Source organism: Hylobates moloch, unplaced genomic scaffold, assembly GCF_009828535.3.
Source record: "Hylobates moloch isolate HMO894 unplaced genomic scaffold, HMol_V3 SCAFFOLD_8, whole genome shotgun sequence".
Taxonomy (NCBI): Eukaryota; Metazoa; Chordata; class Mammalia; order Primates; family Hylobatidae; genus Hylobates; species Hylobates moloch.
In genome coordinates, this window is record NW_026652283.1 from 118,254,753 (window position 1) to 118,277,405 (window position 22,653).

General features: G+C 41.9%; 1 protein-coding gene across 1 annotated transcript in view; it reads left to right on the top strand.

The window, feature by feature from the left end:
* Window positions 1-6,101: 6,101 nt before the first annotated feature.
* Window positions 6,102-22,653, top strand: part of XKR6 (XK related 6) — a 318,835-nt gene continuing 302,283 nt past the window's right edge. The window contains exon 1 of the mRNA XM_032162476.2: window positions 6,102-7,479. Coding sequence (XP_032018367.1) covers window positions 6,710-7,479 — 770 coding nt within the window. The 5' untranslated portion in view covers window positions 6,102-6,709. The remainder of the gene's footprint in view (window positions 7,480-22,653) is intronic.

Here is a 22,653-nt window from a genome sequence, read left to right on the forward strand (position 1 = left end):
TAGGGGCTCCCACTGCCTCCAGCATCAAGCCTAACTTTCTAGGGTTCCCTAGCCTTCTCCCTACCTGCATCTTCCGTCTCTAGCCTCATCCCTTGTCCATGCAAACCCTTGTCTCTGGTCAGCCTGACGCCGTGATGGGAGCCCGTGGAATCCTTGTCTCACACCCATCCCTCCCCTTACCTACATCTCTGTCCAGAGCTCTAGCATTTTGGTGAACTCGCCCCGTACCTGGTAATACCTTCTTTAACTCTTCCTGCCCCTCTCTCTAATTATTTTGTTACTATTGCCAGTGCCACTCCATTTGCACTTAGAATAAAATGAAAATTCCTTAGCACAATTGGAATGCCTCTTTCTTCCATCTCAGTCTCCCTTGGATCCCCTCTCCTTTTTGCCTATGACGTCACATACTGGCCTCCCTCAGGTCCAGGAGCTCACAGCTCAGGCCCTGACATGGGTATTTTTCTGCATTTGGACCCTGCCATCACCAAAAATTGTCGCTCCTGTTTCAATTACAGCTTAAATGTCACCTTAGAGTTGGCTTCCTGATTCCTCATGTTTCAGTAGATCCCATGTTGCTCAAACCTCTTGGTTTTTAAAAAACCTTTTATAAATGCTTTCTTGTTGTCTTCTTTATAATTATTCATTTGTATGTTTAGTTGATCACCATCTGCCACTTCCCGTAGAGTCATCTCCATGAACAATGTGTTTTGTTTTCAGCACCTAGCATGGTACCTGACATGTAGTAGGTGGTTACATATTTGTTCACAAATGAATCTCTTATGTTAAACTCTCTAGTCACTAATTGTTCTATAAATTTGAGCATCACTTCATGACTTACCTATAATGCTATTTTGTTGACTCATGTTGGTGGGTATCTATTTCCTGTCTTCAATATGACTGTACATTGCAGAAATGATCTCTTATATTTCTTTGTACCAAAAGAAGTTCGATGCAAAGAATCAATGAAGTTAGACTTAATTTGGTGTCTGTCACATTCTGAAATACTATAACAGGATACGTGTCTAAACTTGAAGGAGACATCACAGTGGGGTTTCATGTTACTTAGGGTCCTGGTAGTATTGGTTGGGATCTAAGGTCTGCACTGAGCCTAAGAACTGTGTATACCCCAAATTTTCTTTGCACTGGAGACATCATATCACTTCGCCAAAAGCCAACTGAGCCAGCATCACATACAATCTTGTATCTTTGGTTGAGGACCAGAGAAAAGACTTGGCTTGAATTGGGAGGGCATGTGGGAGGACAAACACAAGTCTTTAAGTCCTAGAATCCCACTTTGCCTGGGAAGACAATCATATTAGGAACTAAGGAACAGAGGTCTGCAGTGTTCCATTTCCCATCTCACACTCAATCTGGGGACATGTGCTCTATGCTCATTCTTGGAAGTGGCCTGTACGATTTGATTTGTTATTGCTTGATCTTCATTTTCTTTTTTTTTTTATTTTGAGACAAGGTTTCGCTCTGTTGTCCAGGCTGGAGTGCAGTGGTGCAATCACAGCTCACTGAAGCCTCGACCTCCTGGGCTCAAGTGATCCTCCCACCTCAGCCCCCCGAGTAGCTGGGATATGAGTGCACACCACCAGCTAATTTTAAAATTTATTTTTGCAAAGACAGAGTCTTGCTATGTTGCCCAGGCTAGTTTCCAACTCCTGATTTCAAGAGATCCTTCCGCCTTGGCCACCCAAATTGTTGGGATTACAGGCGTGAGCCACTGCACCTGGCGATCCTTATTTTCTTTTGGTTGGGCATGATTAGTTGACTCCACATACGGTAAGTGTATGTATGATAAAGTTACACTGTACTCTGCTCTTTGGGGAGTTAATACATGAAGCTTGTTATCCTTACTTAGACAATACAGTGGATAAAAATATAAAGAAGCTCAAGAAGGGTTTAAATCAATTCACAGATGTCAGAGTTATAACTAGTTCTTAAGAGACAAAATAACTTTACAAAATATTCCTCAGTGATGTTGCCGTTAGAGAATACAGATGTACCGACCCCCCCCCGATTCTTACCAATCTCTGTGACACTACATTTGTGTGCATGTTCCCTGCGACCTCCCCAAACTTCCCCCCAAACATTTATTATCTTTCTCCCATCCTTGTCCCTACTCACACCATTTCTCTCCACCATTACCACCACCCTACAGGTAATCATTTTGTTTCTTAGGTATCTTTCCAGAGTCGCTTTATGCAAATACAAACAAATAAGAAAAGATAACCTTATCTCTTCCCCTTTCTTACAGAAAATGCAGCATGTTCTATTGTTTTGTACTTTGAGTTTTGTGTAACAAAGCATCCTGCAACTATTTGTATATCATTAAAAAGAAAACTATCATTTTTCAACATCACTGCACTATATTCTGTTGTGTGGATGTACCGTAATTTATTTAACTAGTTCCCCTTTGGGTGGACATGTGGGTTTTTTCCTTGCATTCTTTCTCTCAGTTGTAAGCAATGGTACAGGAATAACCTTGTACACACGTACTTTCTGACATCTACGTATTTATCTGTAAGATAAAGTCCCATAAAAGAGATGGCTGTCTAGGATACCGGCATTTGAAATTTTGGTAAATAGTGCCAAATTCCCTTTCATAAAGATTGTACCGTTTTGTACCACGAGCAACAAAGTATGAGAGTGCTTGCTAACACTTCAATTCTTAACATTGAATATAGAAATGTAGCTTCTAGGGATAATGGGTTCTATGAGCTTACTCCTCAGCACTCAAAGAAGTCCTATTTCTATAGAAGTCAATAAGATACAAGGCACAGAATTGATGAGGATGACATCCACCTACTCTTTTGAAGCTTTATGTAGGCTCAAACTAGGAAAATCTTATGAAAAATGTATAAGACAGCCTCTTTTAACGCTTTTGCTGAGGCCTATCCCCATATTGGAATTGAGGTGTTCTGTTTCCTAGTTGCATACCAGCATTGTAATAGGTCCCTACTCTGACTAACACAGTAACACTAATTTCATTTGGAAGTGCCAGTAGCTGCCTGGCGCAGGACAATGGCAGGGTAAGTAGCAGGCTTTGGAATTACACCTGCCTGGATTCTAATCTGTGGTTCCCCTTACCCATGTGACTCTGGGTAACTCACTTGGCAGACCCAAGTCTGTTTTCTAGACCATTAAAATGGGAATACTAATCCTCATGACTTTTTGGACTGCCATATAATTAAAAGGAGTCATGTATGGGAGACTGTTTAGTACATAATAGTATTCAACACTAATTTTCCTTTTTGCCTTTCTGAAAATAGAGAATTAGGAAGAAAAACCCCAAAGGGCTTCTAAACATTTGAAATTTATGTCACAATTTCTGTAGGTTAAAGCTTTTTTACTTTACTCAAGAAGAGGCTCTAAAAATCTATTTAGTATTATTTTATATGTAACTGAAACATGCTTTGTTGTTTGGCTTCTCTGTCTATATTACAGTGTAAATACAGGGGCCAAAGTTGTTAATTGACTGAATAAAAAAAAAAGCAGAGATTAAAAAATATTGTTAGAAAAAACCACCACTGCTACCACCACCACCACCAACCTGAACAACAGTGGTGCTTAGCAGGCCGGAGCAGGCACATAAATAGTTAGAGCCTCTTAGCATAAGGCCACTTCAAGGTCAAGTTGTCAAGAAAAGGTCAACTTTCTGCCTGATGTGCAGAGAGCAAGCCAATGGGCAATGCATTTCTTTCAATTTCCCCCCACTTTAAAGTTTTGAGGTATCTCTGTAATGATTGAATTTTATAGAGATTTACATCATAAAATGTAAAATACAATTTTTTTGGCACTTAAAGGTGAAATTTCAGTTATCTGGAAAATTAATTTGCACTAAATCAATACTTATTGAGTGCCCACTATGTGTTCAGCATTGTGCTAAGTGCTGGCTTACTTGGAACAAAAATCGCCCCGAAAATTCTAGGTAAAATTGTGCCATCCAAAGCACAGTCCAGATTTTATATTAACTTTTCAGTGAGTCTTCATGAGAGGTTTGTTATCATTGTAACTGATTTTAATTTTAGAGCCTTCTGGGTTCTGTAATGTATCCTTCCAAAGAAAGTAGAAGGATAAAATTGTTGAAACAGCAAATGTAAAGTTGAAATCACTTGACAGTCTGAGAATCTTATGTGTCTACTTGAAACTTCAATTGTAATAAACACTTTTGACTCATAAGCTCATTTGTCAGCCTTATATAGTGAGTGTAATTTACTTAGCTAATTTCACTAGATTATGTTCTTTCAGGGCACAGAGAAATAGGAATCATAAATATGCCATTACTGCCTGCTTTTGTATCTCATTTTACAGCCTCATAGCTTAAATAGAGAAAATATATTTGAAAGCACAAATTAATTGCACCTATTTTCTAGAAGTATTTCAAAATGCTTTCTTTTATTAGAGATACCAAATAGACTCAGCGATAGAATTGAAGTAGATACATGTTGGTATTACACAAACATAATAATAACAACAGTAATAATAATAGCAGTTACTCTCTAGAGCTTAGCTGCCTATCAGGTATCATATTGAGATCCTTGAAAGGATTACCACCTTTACTCTGCCCAGCAACTTTTCAGAAAAGTCACTGTTGTTATTTCCATTATATAAAGGTGAAAACTGAGATTTGAAGAGGCAATCTTGCTCACATTATTCATGTTACTATTTTAGTGAAACTGGGGTTCATACCTGGGCAATCCTACTCTATATTTATGCCATGTAAGGTGTTAATTCACTCAAATTCAGCAAAGAAACAGAATCCCATCTATATGCAGAAATAATCTTTACCTGCTGGCCTTAAGTTTTACTACCATAAGGAGTATGAGGCTTCCATATGAGTTTTACATACCATAGGGAGTATGACGCTTAAATCATAGCATGAAATACATGGATACAGTTATATGGCTTGTTTCTAAAAGTTGATTTTGGAATCACTCCCCTCTTCCCAATGTATGGGAGTAAAAATTCACTATTAGTACTTCTTCTAAAGTCTTCAGAGATTTCACACTGGCATATATACTCATGAAAAGCTGTGTCTTAAAATGTAGTATCCCCATCTACTCTGCCACTCCCAAAACTCATAGGTGCCATAGTATTCAATAGTATCAAAGTAACTATTGAAGTTGTCAAAGGCACGTTTCTTCCATACAACCTCCAGCCATACAAATATTACCTGATTTGTACTGTTAACATTCTAAAGACAGTTACTGGCATTATTAGAAGACTTTATTGGAGGGAGAAGTAGACAGAATCACAAAAATGAGTTCAAAAATCTAGGGAGGTCAATGAGAAAATCCAGGGATTTTTTTTCCCCCTCATTCTTTTTTTAACTTCAAAATGTTCATTTCATCTGGTCAGGAACAACTGTAACCATGTAGCTTGCCCTGTTTTGGCTATCTGGCTTCAAAAATACTTTCACTGGAAGATCACTGTAATTCAAATCCATTCAGTGCTGTTTCACTTTTGTAATTTGTTAGTTAAGTTTAAGTAGTGTATCCTGCACCTATTTTAATGATATAGCACATTGATAACATTTTTTCCTCATTTAAAGCAATGTTTACCCACAGCGCCTTAGCACCAAAAAAATTCAAAAAGGCACTTCTTACACATTTAAATAACCTGAACAAATAATTGATACAGGTTAAGCCCAGCTAGTTCTGCATTTTCCAAATTAAGATCACATAATTTAAAAATTGCATATTAAAAAGTTGGTAGAATATATTTCCATAGGGCAGAAACTATATTCAAGGTCACAGTATGCCCATTCATTCCTTGCTCCAACATGTCCTAAGACCCAATCAGGCTGATTTCCAGTTGAATTTTGCCTGAAGCTTTCTTAAGGGAATGATGGAAACTTTATTACAAAACATGGTAAAGTTGTCAGTGACAGTAAAATCAGGAGGTCAGCAGAGGTAAGAGAAGAGGAGGTGTCTAAATGGAAGTGAGAATCAGTAACTTGCTTGTGAAAATCTAACTGACTTATGTAATTTTTAAAGACCCTCAAAATAAGAGAAGAATAAGAGAAAATTAAAAGAAAATAGAAACAGCCAAAGAGGTGAGACATAGACATTTTGACTGGGGTGGGGGGGTTGTCTAACTACACAATGAGGTCATCCCATCTCCCGGAAGTGACACGTAATCACCTGCTTTGCACTAGCTCCGCCCCTTCCCTCAAAGGTCCCGCCCCTCCACCAGCAGCCGGGAGGGTGTTAGGGGGCGTTTCTCCAGGAGGAAAGCTGTGAGCTGCGACGCTGAGGAAGGGGACCCCAAAACGTCTGGCACTGCCCCCTCCAGGGATCACTTTGGACCGCCTCACTCGGCCCAGCCGGATTCTGAAACGCCGAGGGGTCAACCTGATGGGTTTCGGGGTCAACGGAAGAGGGGAAGGGGAGCCCTGGCGGGGAGAACCCCCCGGTCCCCCGCCCAGCAGCTGAGGCACAGGAGGGCGGCCATCTTGGCCGGGAGGGTAGGGCTGGGGAGCTGCGGGCGCCGTGCGATTGGGGGGCTCGCCCGGAAGTGACGCCAACTACCCGGAAGCGGAGGGGGTTCCCTGGCCCACTCCCCCCTCGTTCGTTTGCTCCCCCGCTTCCTCCCCGCCCCCCTTCCTCTCCATTCGTTTCCCCCCTCCCCGTTCCCTGCCTTCTTCCCCCCCCCCCGCCGTCCCTCCCCCCCAACCTCCGGAGCTGGGAAGAGAGTCAAGATGGCGGCGAAATCCGATGGCGGTGGCGTGGGGGTGGGCTTCGCTCAGCTGCACAACCTGGACGAAGCGGTGGGCAGCGGCGGCGAGGAGGACGGGGAGCCCGGGGGAGGCGGCGGCGGCGGCGGCGGCGGCGGCGACGGCAGCGAGCCCGGCGAGAGCAGCTCGCTGCACATCTGCCACTGCTGCAACACCTCCTCGTGCTACTGGGGCTGCCGCTCCGCCTGCCTGCGCGCCCTCCTGGGCAAGAAGCCGCGCCGCAGCGCCGCCGCCGACGGGGGGGACCAGCCGCTGCAGCCTTCCGCGGCCCCCGGCGCCGGCCGCCAACCCCCGACGCCCTCGGCCGCGCGGCCGGAGCCGCCGCCGCCGCAGGTGGAGCGGCCGTGGCTCGACTGCCTGTGGATTGTGCTGGCGCTGCTGGTGTTCTTCGGGGACGTGGGCACCGACCTGTGGCTGGCCCTCGACTACTACCGCAAGGGGGACTACGTCTACTTCGGGCTGACCCTCTTCTTCGTGCTGGTGCCGTCGCTGCTAGTGCAGAGCCTGAGCTTCCGCTGGTTCGTGCAGGACTACACGGGCGGCGGGCTGGGCGCCGTGGAGGGGCTCACCAGCCGGGGCCCCCCCATGATGGGGGCCGTCTACGGCCACGGCGCGGCCCGCGGTGGCCCAGGCGTGGGGGTCTCCGCCACGCCGGCGGCGCAGCGCCTGTGCCGCCTCTCCGTGTGGATCTGGCAGTCGGTCATCCACCTGCTGCAGATGGGGCAGGTGTGGAGGTAAGAGCACTGCGGGGTGGGAGCGGGCCGGCACTGCGGAGGCCCCTCCGCCCTACCGGTGCTTCGCGGGGCGGCCCCTCGGACGGGCCCAGCGCGGGGGGCTCGAAGGAGGGACCGGCCGCGCGCCGCCCCTGGCGTCTCCAAAAAACCAGCGTTTGATCTGGATCCTTGGCCACGCCTTTGGCCCAGGGAGGCCGAAACCTGCCGTTGGCCCGTCCTCGTCCCCGCTTCGCACTCGGCGGGGCCCTTGCCCCAGCCTGCCCTCCCCGTCCCCTCTGCAGACCTCCGTTCCCAGGCGCCCCTTTCCCATGCCTCCCGAGGTAACCAGCTGCGGGCGCCCTGGGCTGCACCCCAGCTCGCGGCCCGGGGGAGCTTTCCCTCCTCCAGCGGCGGCATTCGTGTTTGTTCCCAGGTGAGACATCCTCCCCTCTTCCCCCGTTCTCCCTCTGCAGTGGCCTGCGTGGGGCCCTGTGGAAAAACCCTCGCTGCCGCCTCTGAACACTCCTGGATTCCACGCCCCTTCCCCCTCCTGCACTCCCAGCCCCTGTGAATGACTCCAAACCGCTGCTCTCCCAGAAGGAAAAAAGACTTTTTTTTTGATGTGCTGGATTAGACGTGTCCTTTTCTTAGTGACAGGTAAAAATGGGATAAAATGTGATGGGCGCGAGCGTTTGGTGTTAACGCTCACCTCCAGAAAACCAATTAAAGCCACCTGGATACCTATTCTGGGGGAACGATGTTTTTGGTAGCCAGGCCAGTGTGTAAGTGATTTATATTTACACAAGACCCAAGCTTGGCTTTGCGGCCCTTTCTCCTTTTGTAAATTTCCGGTGTGCCAGTTTAGTACCTCACAAACCACTTGCAGGTGTTCTTTCTGCCGTGGCCTTCACTGACTGCCTCACTGGCTAAACTGAGGAAATGAACCCATTCACACCTGGGTGCATCTGGGCCCTCTTACTTAAATTAGCTTGTGTGTATTCTGGAAACAGTGAGTTGTAGGTGAGAGCATTTGCAAGAGAAAAAAATCTTACTGAATATAAATTACACGGGGACAAGCTCTTCAAGTGCATGGCTTCCGTGAGAAGACATTTTGCCTAAGCTGCCCTGACTCCAAGCTTAGTAGGAGATTTTACGCACTTAGTAGTTAAGGTCACAGGTATACCCAGGTTAGCTGAACTAAAGTCTGCTGTGTTTTTAATGGTTTGTCCAGATCTCTATTCGGAATTTATTTAAATAGAAACGTTTCAGAAAACATGGGATTGAATTAAGTCAAATCATGAGAGTACATGCAAGAACTTTGTCCTGCTGGGTTTACGTGCAAATTCGGGGTAGGGGAAGTGAGGGTGGTTCCGTAGGCCCTGCACCACCCAGAGTTGTTTACTGGCCTTTCTAGGCTGAACTAAACAGCTTTTTCTCTAGCTGCATTTGTCTGCAGATAATTTGTTTCCTGCTGATAAGTTTATAAGAAGTGAGAGAATAAAATAGGAAAAGTGCTGATTAACTTTTAGCTGTTATAAGCATAGCTTGGGGTCAAATAAAGTTCTGAAATATGTTTTAAATTTGAAATCTAAATTCCCAAACACCCACACACTCAAAGTCATATCGAATCAAAGGTAGTGTGTTTGGTATTGGAGATACATTTTTTTTGGGGGGGGGGGGTTTCTGGTTGTTAAGATGCCAGGAATGAATCAGGGGAGGGACAAAAAGTATGGGGAAGAGAGATTTTAACATACCACTAGAATTTAGCAGCATGTACTGGTAGGCTTCTGCTGAACAAGCCGAAGTCAACTGTCTCCATGTGGTAAGCTTCTAAGTGTGGGCAATAAAAATGTTGGTGTCAGGTTAAAATTCCTGAGAGAACTGTTTCTAATGGAATCTGTCCTGGACACTTACTAGTAGTAAGCTTCGAGACAGAATGAAATTGGAATAGAATAAAATCCCACCTCCGTTCACCTAAATGTTAATTGTTTCTGGGCAAAGTGGAAGTCCAGATTTTAGGACAAACTGCAAAGTATGTTTAAAATGTCAGTTTAGCTTTTGTAGTTGTATGTAGGGTAGTATTTTTTTTTCTGATCTTAACTTTTCATCTACAGTGATATAAAGTGCCTGTGACTTTACTGTCTAGTTTTTTTTCATCTTTTTTCAAGATTAGAGTATATCTCTATTCCCTAAAGTTAAGTTATTAAAAGACATGCTAATTTTGGTAAGTTATTTCTTCTAACGTAGCTATACTTCAAAAGCAGTGGTTACTGAGAAAGGATTTTATTAAAAAAAATTTTTTTCCCAGTTAGATGGTTTTGCTTGAAATACTGCAGGAACAAGTTCTCCTGTTTTAATACCTGCTAGCCGTGTTGTTTGCGTTGAAATCATTCATATGTAAAAGCTTTAGAGGAATTCTTGTTTTAATCTTTTGGCAAACAATTGCTTGTCAATGTGTGTGAACATACATCATCTCTGTTTTTATTGAAGATCTTTTGGGGTTATAGTTGTTTCCTTAAACATATTTGCTGTGGAAACTTTGCTATTTCTTACGGTCATGTAACATAAAGGTTAAGATCTAGTATTTCTATCATTTGGTTTGGGCCGCATCTCTAAGAAAAGGTGTCAGTGAAGTTGTACATTGTCAAAACTGATTCCATTAAACCATGAATACTTGTCTCTTTACATTTCTTAATGTAAAATTATTTGGTTATAGCTTGGACAAAGCACAACACCTATTTAATAAAACTTAGTTTTCCCTCGATATTCCTGTCAAGATGGGAAATACTTGACGTCTTTTATCAAATAACTTTACAAAATGTAAGAAAATATTTTTGGCTGGGCTGAAATTGGAGTATGGAAGAATGGTTTTCTGTGGAATGATGGGGCCCCATGAACCTGCTTTGCAGAACACTAGTGTGTGATTAAGGTCTTTTTCATGCATGCCTTACTTCCACTAATTACTAAACATGTAACAGCCTCTGTACAGCTTGATGTGCTTTATTTTTCAGGTGCTTTCAATGGGGATAACAGGCATGTGAATCACTTATTCCAGCAGCATGAGTCACATTGGGCTTCACTTTTGTACAATGTGTTGTTAATAGAGCATTTTCTTGGAGGGTTTGGCTTTAGGAACAATGTGATTTAGTTTGCCTGTTGCATTGATGTATGCAAGTTTTCCCTTCAGCTATTGTCCTTTCTCTGCTTTTGTGTTGCTTTTAGAGGTTGCTTAGTGCATTGTCAGTTCTCTTCAGTCAAGAAGCAACAGTTCTTTGACCAAAATGTCATGACCACATCATTAATCTTCCATTTAATGAATGTAGTTTTATGTGTGTGTTTGCACCCTTTTATTTCAGAGTAAAAGGAATTTACTTAACTTCTTTATACGTCTTGCCATATTTAAGAGGATGGTCAGTGGTTCTTTATCTTGTGAGATGGGATGTGGTAGAGGGTTGCTTTCAGGAGAATAAAAAGGAAAAGGCATTTTGCATTTTATAGTGGCACCATCCAGCTGGGCAGTCTACAGCTCTGTTTTAGCGTTGTTTTCTGATTTGAGACTGGTGGAATTTGGATATGCAGCCCTCTACACAATCAGCAGTGAATGTTGCTGGGCTGGTGAAGATGCTTTATTTATTTATTTTTTTTTATCACTCCCCTGCCCTCCTCTCTGCTCCTCTGTGTAGGGGTACTTAGTCTATTATGGGTCTTTGTTCATGTTGACTATTTTAGAATAGTGGTTCTTACTTCTGGCTGAGAATATAATCTGTTGCAGCCCTTAAATAGAAAGGCCGAGGTACTGCTGGACCTGCTGAAGAAGACTCCCTGGGGAGGACACAAGAAGTCATAGTTTGAGAAGACCCACAGGTGATCACGTGGGAGCCCCACACTCGAGAACTGGATTTCAGGCTTATTCCACTTGGAGAGGAATATTAGATTTGTGTTCTTAATAAATATGATGGCAGAATCGGGAAAGGAATGATCTGGTACCATTAAGTTTGGTCCCCGGATAATACCATAACAGAACGACTTTACCTTGGAAGCATGAGTGTCTAAAAGTACCTCAGGCTTCCTCAAGGGTATGCACTAATGGTACTCCAGGTTTTCTGGGTTTTTTTTTTTTTTTTTTTTTGATCTCATTCTCAAAGAATTCGCAAATTCAAAGCAGTCTTCAGTAAATGTAGCCCACTTCTCTTTGCCTTTTATGGGACACAAATAATGTTTATGTTGCGTGTGAAAGGTGTAATAATTCTGTTTAATTCTGAAATGATTCTATTAAATAGGCTTGAGGAAACATAACTGGGATTATGAGTGGTGTTGGCATAAGTGATCTGTAATGTCCCTCTAATGCTAAGATTTTGTGGTTTAAGAATGGTAGTATTCAATATTTAGATGCCTACAAATGAGGAGATTCGTTTGTGTGGGGCCAGGGTACCATTATAGACACATTAATAGATTGTATACTTGTATTTGTGGGGTGTGTGGGTAGAGAGAGAGTGTACTTTATATGCTTGTTAATGGGTAGGAATCTCATTGTAAAAATAGCTTTTTTTTTTTTCATTTTATCCATAAACTTAATGGAATTCTGGTTAAAAAGAAACTCAGTGGGAGGCCGAGGTGGGGTGGGGGGGGGATCATGAGGTCAGGAGATCGAGACCATCCTGGCTAACACAGTGAAACCCCATCTCTACTAAAAAATACAAAAAAAAATTAGCCGGGCGTGATGGCAGGCACCTGTAGTCCCAGCTACTCAGGAGGCCAAGGCAGAAGAATGGCATGAACCCGGGAGGTGGAGCTTGCAGTGAGCCAAATTCGCGCCACTGCACTCCAGCCTGGGTGACACAGCAAGACTCTATCTCAAAAAAAAAAAAAAGAAAAAAAAACTCATTGGGATTTTTCTGAGGAGAAAGTTGGGTAAAATTGATCTGAGAAAAGTATAAATGTGTTTGAGTAGTCAAAAAACCTTTGAAGAATGTTGAGACTTACCCAGTCAGGAAGTGGATGTACTATAATATGTCAATAATTAGACCAATGTGCAGAGAAATTAAGCATATAGTTCACAAAGGAGAATAAAGAGTCTGTACGTATATTGATATGTTTGTGAGAATTTAGTACATAGTAAAGGTGGCATTGCTAATCAGTGGATGGAAAAATAAGTATTTAACAAATGATATTGGTAGTTGAGTATCCAGTTGCCCTAAAAACTTGACATTTATGGTAAATTTTCAAGGGAAGGGGATGAAAAAATGGCATGCTTTGGAGGGAAATTGCAACTGGTGATGCAGCATAGTATTTCCAAAAGGATCCAGAAACAAAGTATCAAAATCTGTATTGTAAGAAGGCCGGCGCTCGCTCCTGAAATCTAGCAGGCAGGTGCCTACTAGAAATGAACAAGTTGTTCATTTCTGTCTTCAACATCATTTGATACTATAGACTTATTCATAAGGTCAGTTGCCTAGTCAGGCTTATGCAGTGGATAGATTCTGGAATATTGGAAACATTCTGTGAGATGGAAAGATTCTGTGGGGTGCAAAAAGAAACTGTCTCTGATGTTGCCATTTTCACCCCAGGATGATTTGCTTTACAATGTGCTGTCTGCAAATAAGTTTGTGGTTAAAACTTTAGTTTACTCCCCATGATGTGCTGTTCATCTAGTTTCTTCTCATCAGAAATTCTGGATTTCTTATTTGCCTCTTAAAAAGTAAAACTTAAAAAAAAATTTATGAAAATATAGCCTCATTTAACAAGTTCATTGACTTTTGACTAAGTGCCTAAAGACAATCCACTGCTTACTGCTGTTGGAGATATTTAAGAAAAGCACAGGACATAGCCTGGTATGAAGGGAATGACTGTTGGAATTAAGAAGTCAGGTTTGTCACTCTGCAAGTTACAAACAACCACTGGCCTCAGTTTCCTCATATTTATCAAACAAGGAGTTAAATGGATTAATCTTTAATGTCCCTTCAATGTAAAAAAGTTCATTATGCTACAGGTATTTGTGCTTTGAAGATAGCTTTAAAGAGGGAGTTTCAGATTCTGGTTTGATTAAACTATTTTTAAAGCAAGTGTATATGTCTCCTAGGTGCTGATTCGGAGTAGAGTTCTAAGTCCTGCCATGGATTGTTTTGACTTATTAAACAAATTCTCATTTTGAGTCACTTACCTATAGGGACATTTTGGAGATCTCATTAGTTAATGTTAAAATTTATGGCAGACTAAACCTACTGACAAACTTGTGCTGACTTTATCAGCTAATTTTGTGAATTTGCAATTTCAGCTAAAATTAAACTATATTTTTCAGTAGTCTTTTTTTGTGATCTGTTTTAAATTTTTAGTGGTAGATTAAAGCAATATATGCATGTCTGTTTAAGCCATGTATTTTGGAGGTTTTTCTGAATTGTTTACCAAGGTTAATTTCTTTTGTGTGTGGGGGGGTCAGAACCTTAAAATTACGTACCGTAATTTGTTGTTTGAGAGTTCTTTAACTTTGAAAAGTTAGTGTTTGTAAAAAAAAAAAATTCTTTTTAGTGATACCATCATGTCACTTGAGCTCTTTTAGGAAATAATTCTGTTAAGTGAATTTTTTTGTTTGTTTAGATTAAGGTATAAGTTCTGTTTTGGCACTAGTCGAATTTTTAGGAAAGATGGAATTTGCTTAAAGAATTCAGTGGATATTGTTACAGTGACATTAATACAGTTCTACATAAAATTCAACATTAGATTTTTCATTTCCGTATTTCTAATGTGGGTAGATCTTGGTATATTGTATTATTTTAATATAGCTCAAAACATACTACAGCACCCTATGGTATTTTACAGATTGCTAACAAAAAATTTCTTGTCATTGATCTCTTTTACCTTGAAATATTAAACAAGTGGTGTAAAAAATAATTTTTGTTTTCAATGGAGTGTTTTTGTCTTCTTAGTTTAAATGAGGAAGCAATTTCTGTTTTATCTTGGTCACTGATTTAGAGCATGGACTGTGCTCATCATTCATTTCTGGGAAGAAATTAGAATATTCATTTCACAGAGAGCTACATACTGTTTTCTTCACAGCCCTCTTGGAGGAAAGGTAGGGTTGATAATTACGGTTTGCCCTGGCCACATGCTTTCACTCATGGGTGGGTGAGCTGAAACATTCATATGACCATGATGCTTCCTTTTCTTTCCGTCTTAAATACACAGGACAAATGAGGAAAGGCAGCAGATTTGAGGAAGACACCAAACCCATGGCTTGGGAAGCTTGCCAGTAAAGTTGAGCAGGCAGGGCAATCCACAACTCAGGCCCCTCCAGAGGGCAGGTGCCTAACTTTCTCACTTCAGCTGTGTTTCTTCAAGTGTGGCAGAGACTCCTGTGTTAGGAGAGCCCACGGGGCCATTAACATGTGGATTCCAGGCCTTACTACAGACTTCAGGATCAGGGCCTCAGGGAGTTGGGCCAGGGAGTGTGTATTTTTGCTCAATTTTTATTATTGAAGCTTTTAAGCATGCGGGAAATAGAGCAGTATAATGAACACCTGTTACCATTCACTTGGCTTCAGTAATTTTTTTTTTTTTAAAGGAACAGATTCTCACTCTGTTTCCCAGGCTGAATTGCAGTGGCGTGAGCATAGCTCCCTGCAGCCTTGAACTTCTAGGCTCAAACAGTTCCCTTGCCTTTGCCTCCTGAGTAGCTGGGGCTTAAGGCGTGTGCCACCACGCCTTGCTCGTTTAAAAAGATTTTTGTAGGCCAGACGCTCTGGCTCACGTCTGTAATCCCAGCACTTTGGGAGGCTGAGGTGGATGGATCACGAGGTCAGGAGATCGAGACCATCCTGGCTAACATGGTGTCTCTATTAAAAATACAAAAATTAGCTGGGTGTGGTGGCACGTGCCTATAGTCCCAGCTACTCAGGAGGCTGAGGCAGCAGAATCGCTTGAACCCGGGAGGCGGAGGTTGCACTGAGCCCAGATCGTGCCACTGCACTGCAGCCTCAGTGACAGAGCGAGACTCCATCTCACAAAAAAAAAAAAAAAATTTTGTAGTGATGGGGTCTTGCTATATTACCCAGGCTGGTTTTGAACTCTTGGCCTCGATGAGTCCTCCTGCCTTGTCCTCCCAAGGATTATAAGCGTTAGTCACTGTGCCTGGCCAGTTATTAATATAGATATATTTATCTGTATGTGTGTGTATTTAACACACATCCTATCCTGATGGTGCACCTCTAAATGCTTCACCTCAAATGTGAAATGTTTAGAATACTTCTACAAAGCTACAATATCATTATTGCACCTAAGAAAATTAAGAGTATTTCCATAATTATCCTTAATACTGTAAAATCATCTAGTAGCTGCCTTGTACTCAGATTTGCCTAGTTGTTGTCCGCAGCAAATTTGCTTGTGGGTTTTTTCTCCCCTCCAAACAGGGACTTAAAAAAATTTATGAATTACATTGCTGTTTCTTTAGAATAGTCCCTCTCTTTTTTTTTTTTTTTTCCTCATGACTTTGACTTTTTTCCAGGGTCCAGTCCAGTTCTGTTGTCTGCTCATATTTTGCGTTGCCTGAGTGTTTCTTGCTGGTGTCGTTTGCACTCTGTATTTCTAGTAAATTTGAAGTTGCATCTAGGGGCTGAATTAGGCACAAATTTTTGTCAGAAGTACTGCTTTCTTCATGTTGGCATCATATCAGTAGGCGCCCCATACCTGTTTTGTCCCACTATCAGTGATGCTAAGTTTTATCCCTTGGTTAAGGTTGCGACTGCCAGATTTCTTTATATAAAGATAGTTTTTCCCTTTGCAATCGGTAGGTAACTTGTGGGGTTGTATGTTAGCAAAGTGTCAGTGTCTTTTTTCCTAAATACCCTTTACCTTGTGGTTTTAGCGTCTGTTGAGAATCCTTGCTGGAATCAATTATTAAGTAGTTGTTGGTGGTGGGGATATGTGTTTTAAACAGGCTCGCTGGTAATTCTAACCTTTAAGGTTTGATAGCCACTGCTATCCTATTAATAGAACTAGGAGCTGAGTTATCAGGTCTGTTGAATGGGTTGCCAGTAAACAGTTAATGAGTTTAAGCTTCGTCTTCATTTCAGAAAAACTTAAGACAAATAAAGTGCCTCCTAAGGCCCCCTATGTCCTAGTTTAGTTGTTGGAGAGGACATGTGTGTGATACTTGCAGTAAACTTGAGGTGAGCCCTGCTAGTGTGTTAGAATGTATGAGAAAAATTCAAGGAGACTGGAGGAGGCATAGAGAAATTACTAAGGAGGAAAGGAAACTATATTGAACATTCTGTTCATATATATATATTGTCTCACTTAATTTTCACAAGCATTTTGTGCCCATTTTACAGATGAAGAAGTGAGCTTAAAGTGATGATGTAACCTATGGCACTGGTGGAGGAAGCTTTTGAAGCCAGAGCTCACGGAGCTGTGGGCAGGACAGAATTAGTTTGCTTTACCTCTGGGATGTTGTTGTCTGGCTTATTGAAGATGGAGGAATGATATTCTTCAACCCCTGGGGCCTCTTGGTATATAAGCTGAGGTTCTTTGAGACCTCTGATGTCTAGTCTAATGTATTAATGTTAAACTCTGCAGAGCTTAGGGTAGGCTTGTAACTCTTGTACTTGATTGTAACTGCTGATGAATCAAGCAGCTGAGTAATATTAATACCTCTAGGTCTGTGTCTTAGGACATAGTTTTCAGTACCTCACTCCATTCTCTTTCTCAGGGTAGATGCACCTTACAACCCCGTGACTTCCACATTACAGAAAGGAATATGTAGGTTTGGCATACCCCACAGGTCTCATGTAAATACTGCCCGCAAATATGTTGGTTTTCTGTTGACCTGTTGGAAACGTTGAGAACAGCAGTTGTATCCCAAGGTTATAAAAAAGCTGTTTTCTTTTCTTTTCTTTCTTTTTTTTTTTGGGCAGACGGTTTCGCTCTTGTTGCCCAGGCTGGAATGCAATGGCGTGATCTCGGCTCACGGCAACCTCTGCCTCCTGGGTTCCAGGGATTCTTCTGCCTCAGCCTCGCAAGTAGCTGGGATTGCAGGCATGAGCCACCATACCCGGCTAATTTTTGTACTTTTAGTAGAGACAGGGTTTCACCATGTTGGTCAGGCTGCTGACCTCAGGTGATCTGCCCTCCTCGGCCTCCCAAAGTGCTGGGATTACAGGCATGAGCCCCTGCACCCGTCCAAAGCAGCTTTTTCAAACCTTGGCTGTGCATCAGAATCACTTGAGGAGCCAGATATTTGAGATCTATCTTAAGAAACTGTAATCCAAGAGATCTGGGATGAGCCCAAGAATCTATATATTTAAAAAATCTAGGTTTTCAGAAAGTTCCCTAAGCAGTACACAGACAGGGATTAGAAGCATAGTTGTACAGGCTGATTTCTACCAATATCTATGAGTTAGTTATCAAGGAGAAGGAGTATATGTTAGAATCACTTGGGAATTTGTTTTTTGTTTTTGGTAAACTTTTTAGCACTAGGCATCTTAGATTTAGAGAGGCGGAATGGATAAAAGAAGGTCCGCACGTGATTCTGATGGATTACCAGTATTTAAAGAATCTGAATGGACCTTTTAGCCGGAGTGGCTTGGCACAAAGTCTGTATTAACCAAAGAGTTGCTCTTTTGCCATACACTATGCCTGGATTTAGAATGCAGGAAAGACATTTAACATTAAAATTATGACATATAATTGAGGATTCCTTTGATCCAAAAGCTTCCTTCTTTGGAAGTTTGAAATATTTCAAGGTCATTATTATGAACACAGATGATCCCCATTGGTGCTCAGAAGTGCCAGGTTAGAGGCATTTTATTATGCTTGGAAATTGATATTTCAGTCTAGTGAATTTTGTGTCTCAAATTTTCAGAAATGTTATATTTGCTGTAATCAGTGCCAAGGATGAGATTCCTAAAAAGAAACTGGTGAATGAAAGAGGAGACGTGACCTAATAGATATCGAGTGTCATTAGAGACAGGAAAGAAGGGAGCAGAGAAGAAAAATGACCTACCTACATTTTGCTTGATAGATTCATGGGGAGAACAGCCAGGGGAGAGGACAAGGGTGAGTTGGATGGTGTTTGCTGGTAAGATATTAATGAGGCACATCAGCAAGCATCCCTGCATCTATGCACACTCAAATACCTTCCCTTTGCACTCCACCTATAAATGTACATGGGAATGGTGAGAAAATCTGAGAACCTTGTAACGGAGAAGCTCAGGACCAGAAATCCTAGGAGAGGCTGGGCTGGCAGAAGTGGCGCCTGGGGTCTGTGGACTTGCACAGGGCAGGGAGGGTTAGATGCCCTGCTCATTAGTGATTCCGCATCAAAATGAGTAGAACTCCAAATCTGTCATTTTGTTTGGTCATAAGGAAGACAGCTTTTGAGTAGTCAGCTGAAGAGTTATAAATCACCCTACACTGTACATTTAAAAGATGCCACTTTGCCTTCAAAGCTGAAGAAAACTCTGAAGGAAAAGTTGATGTCTTCCAAAAAGGAATTCTGTGTTCAAAGTTTAAGCAATCGAGTGGTTTCGGTTGGGCCTAGAGGGTGATGGTATATATGGCTGTGGGTTGGAAGGGAAGAGGAACTACAATAAAGGACTCATTACTCAGTTTGCAGATGAAACAAAAGTTGTGAAAACGAAGCTGAAGTTAGAGACAATCACATGATGAGTTTGGAAAAACAGAATTTGAATGTGTTTTTAGCATGTTTAGACTGTGTTTGGGGCATCCACTATTTGATAGGAACTGCATACTAATTTTTAGGTAGTTTCTGAGATGTAATGTGGGAAGGGGTTGATGTGTACCCTAGCAGGCCGTTATGATTAAATGTGATATGTGTCAGGCATGTTACCTGATTTTGGATGGAGCCTGATGAGATTGGAGTGTATCTTCTTGCTTATTGCTTGGCATTTTAACTCACTATCTCAATTAGCGATGGGCTCATATCTACTGTAATGTGATACACACATTCCTGAAAAACCTCTCATTCTGCAAAATCATACACTAAAAATAACAGGGCTGTAAAAAAAAAAATAGGATTAAGGCCAGACTACTTAAACTATGTAACTTTGTAAGTGGAACTTTAACAAAAGCAATGACAGTTGAGGTAAAAATACAGGGAGACTTAACTCTTCCTTAACACTTGCACTCTGCATTATACCCAGCTGATTGTAGGCCTTATTTTATCCTGGGACATGTTTATCCTGGGTTATGTAGATTCATTTTTGGAGGTGTTAGTTTATTCTGGAGGCCAGTTTCGCCAGAATTAAAGCTCTGCTTCAGAGTGTAGCCTTCATGTGCCCCCACACCATCATTGGGTGATGGAGAGCCCAGCAGATACTGAGGTGACTAAACCAGCCACCCCCATGCCCACTGCTTGCACAAAAGGAAGGTGTTTTGATATGATTGATTTTTCGTAGGGTTATTTTCTTTTTTGTTGTTTTTTTTCTAAGTCTTTCTCATTATTTGTGAAAAAATCTTGGCCCTCAATAGCTTCAAAACGTTAACATACTGGGAAGAATCGCTCATGAACCAACATTTCTTCTGCATGGTACTGTTGTCATTCCCATTTTGCCAGTCATGTGGGAAGGAATCCATGTCCCAGAGACATGTGTTGCAGCAGTTCTGACATGTTTTTTTGATCAGCGATGGTGTCAAGATGCAGCTATTGAGAATGTCAAGTTTCAGTTGCTTTGGGAAGTTCTTGTTTGGGAGATATGCTATGGTGTTTCAAGGTTAAGTGACATTTCTTACCTTTCTTATGCTTTGTTGGCCCTTGTCTACAATAAAGAACTGAAGTGGAGCTATTTTTGTCCACTTTTACATTCTTCCTCTGAAACCTAGCCATAGGGTGGGATGCTATAATTTCTCAATGCCTCATCGGCATTTGAACAACACACATGAAGCAGGAGTGGTTTTACATTTTGGTTCATTTGAAATGTGGTTATAGTGAGGTTTTAAATAAATCATCTGAGCTACAGTAAACAAAAAAAGAGCAACAGTAGCCAGTTGTCAAGGAAAAGACTGATGGGTGGAATAAACAGACTGCTTTCTGCAGTCTAAACAATCTGTTTTCATGGTTTTTTTCTCTTTCTTTTTGAAGGGTGATTGGGAGAACTTCCAAATTAAGTAGAAGTTAGTTAGATATGAGAGGCAGTAAATCCACAATGCGTATGTTAGTGATTATTACAGCCTGTTTTCTCAATAGCTCTAATAACAAAAATGTCAGTGACTGAACACAATAGAACAGTATTGTTTATCGTGGGGTGGTATGGCTGGTGGTGGCTTTGACATCCTCAGGGCTCAACACCTCAGCATGCAGTCAGAGAAAGGAAAGAAACTATAGAGAAGGCATAACTGTTTCTTAAAAACTCTAGCTTGGGCCAGGTGTGGTGTCTCATGCCTGTAATCTCATCACTTTGGAAGGCCAAGGTGGGAGGATCACTTGAGCCCAGGAGTTTGAGACCAACCTGCTACGAAGATTAAAAATAGATTAGCTGGATGTGGTGTGGCACACCTGTGGTTCCCAGCTAGTTGGGAGGCTGAGATGGGAAGACTGCTTGCGCCCAGGAGGTTGAGGCTGCAGGGGGCTGTGATTGTGCCACTGCAGCCTGGATAACAGAGCAAGACTCTCTCTCTCTCTGTCTCTCAAAGCCCTGGTTTGAAGTGAAGTGAAACACATCAGTTCTACTCACATGCCATTGTGAAGAACTAGCCGTGGACCATACCTAGATCAAGGGTGGCTGGGCAACACCTTCACATCGCAGGAGAGGGAGCCTGCATTTTGGTGGATAGAGACTCAAAGAATTCTGTGTAGATCAGGTACCTTCCAGATTAAAGTGCGACGGGGATGGGGGCATGAATGTGTCTGTGTGTGTATATATAAAAAACATGCTACTGATTGCAGAGTACAAGAGACAATTTCCCTTTAAAACTTTGATTCTGTTTTGATTCGGGAGTTGGCAAGCTTTCTCTGTAAAGAAGTATTTTAAGATGCGTAGCCGCAGAAGGCCTCTGATGCACGTTCCCCTCAAAAAACATAAAAAGCATTCTTAGTCTGAGGGTCGTACAGAAATAGCCTGAGCCCTGTTTCCATTGATCAGCTCAAACAGGTAACTTTTTAAATTAGCTTTTAAAAATATTTGTGAAGTTTAATGAAGAGTGAGTCATACTAAATACACTAAACTATCTTGAAACTATACAACTGGAGTTTTAAATAATTTTTCTTTAGATGAGATTTCATGTAAAAATGGCCTTCATGGACTCAATGAAAAGTATTGTAGCCCTGTGCCCCAGACTCATCAACGTTTTGGGTCTTAAGGAAAAGTTCATCCGGTTGAGGAAAGCTTGGATCTTGGTTTGTGAGCACAGCTTATGTACTCTTACAAAATCATGTCCCATCGTTGGAGACTTTATTGGGTACCATCTCCCAGGAAACTATCCCCAAAAGTGACTACTTGTTCTCATCTGTTGAATATATAGAGCACCATATAGATACCTAAAAAATGTGCAAAATTGTACCTACATTTAGAAGTTTACTCTAAAACCCTATACAGTAAATCTTCAACGTCATCAATGAGTTCTTAGAAACTGCAATTTTAAGTGGAACTACTTACATGGAAGCCAGTTTTCCCATAGGCTAATTGATACAAACAAGATTAAGTTTCTGTGGCATATTTCTATTCACAAAAACACCACCAAACTTTTAAGTAAAGACCGAAACACTTCTGGCATTAAACATTGAAATAAATGTGAGCCATACCTATATTTAAGAAAGATTAATACAACGTGAGATTATTCTTACCCACTTATTCCACCTGGTCACAGGTGGTCAGAGCCTATCCTAGGAGCTCAGGGCACAAGGCGGGCATCAGCCCTGGACAGGGTGCCATCCCATCACAGGGCACACTTACACTCACACCTCCACCCATGTCCTTAGACTGGGACCAGGTAAATGCATTAGTAAACCTAATGAGCCCAGCTTTGTCTGGGAGGAAACCCGAGTACCCGGAGAAAACCCACCCGACAGTGGCCCGGGTTGGGAATGGATTTTTCTTATCAACTGTGTAACTAAATGACAGGCAATGAAACGATGCTATTTGAGGACTTGCTGTATACTAAAATATACAGAATTATATTTGGTTTGTGTGTTAGTAACCCCTGGGGATGGATTCAGATGATCTAAAATTTCCTTACTGAGGCTGTGCA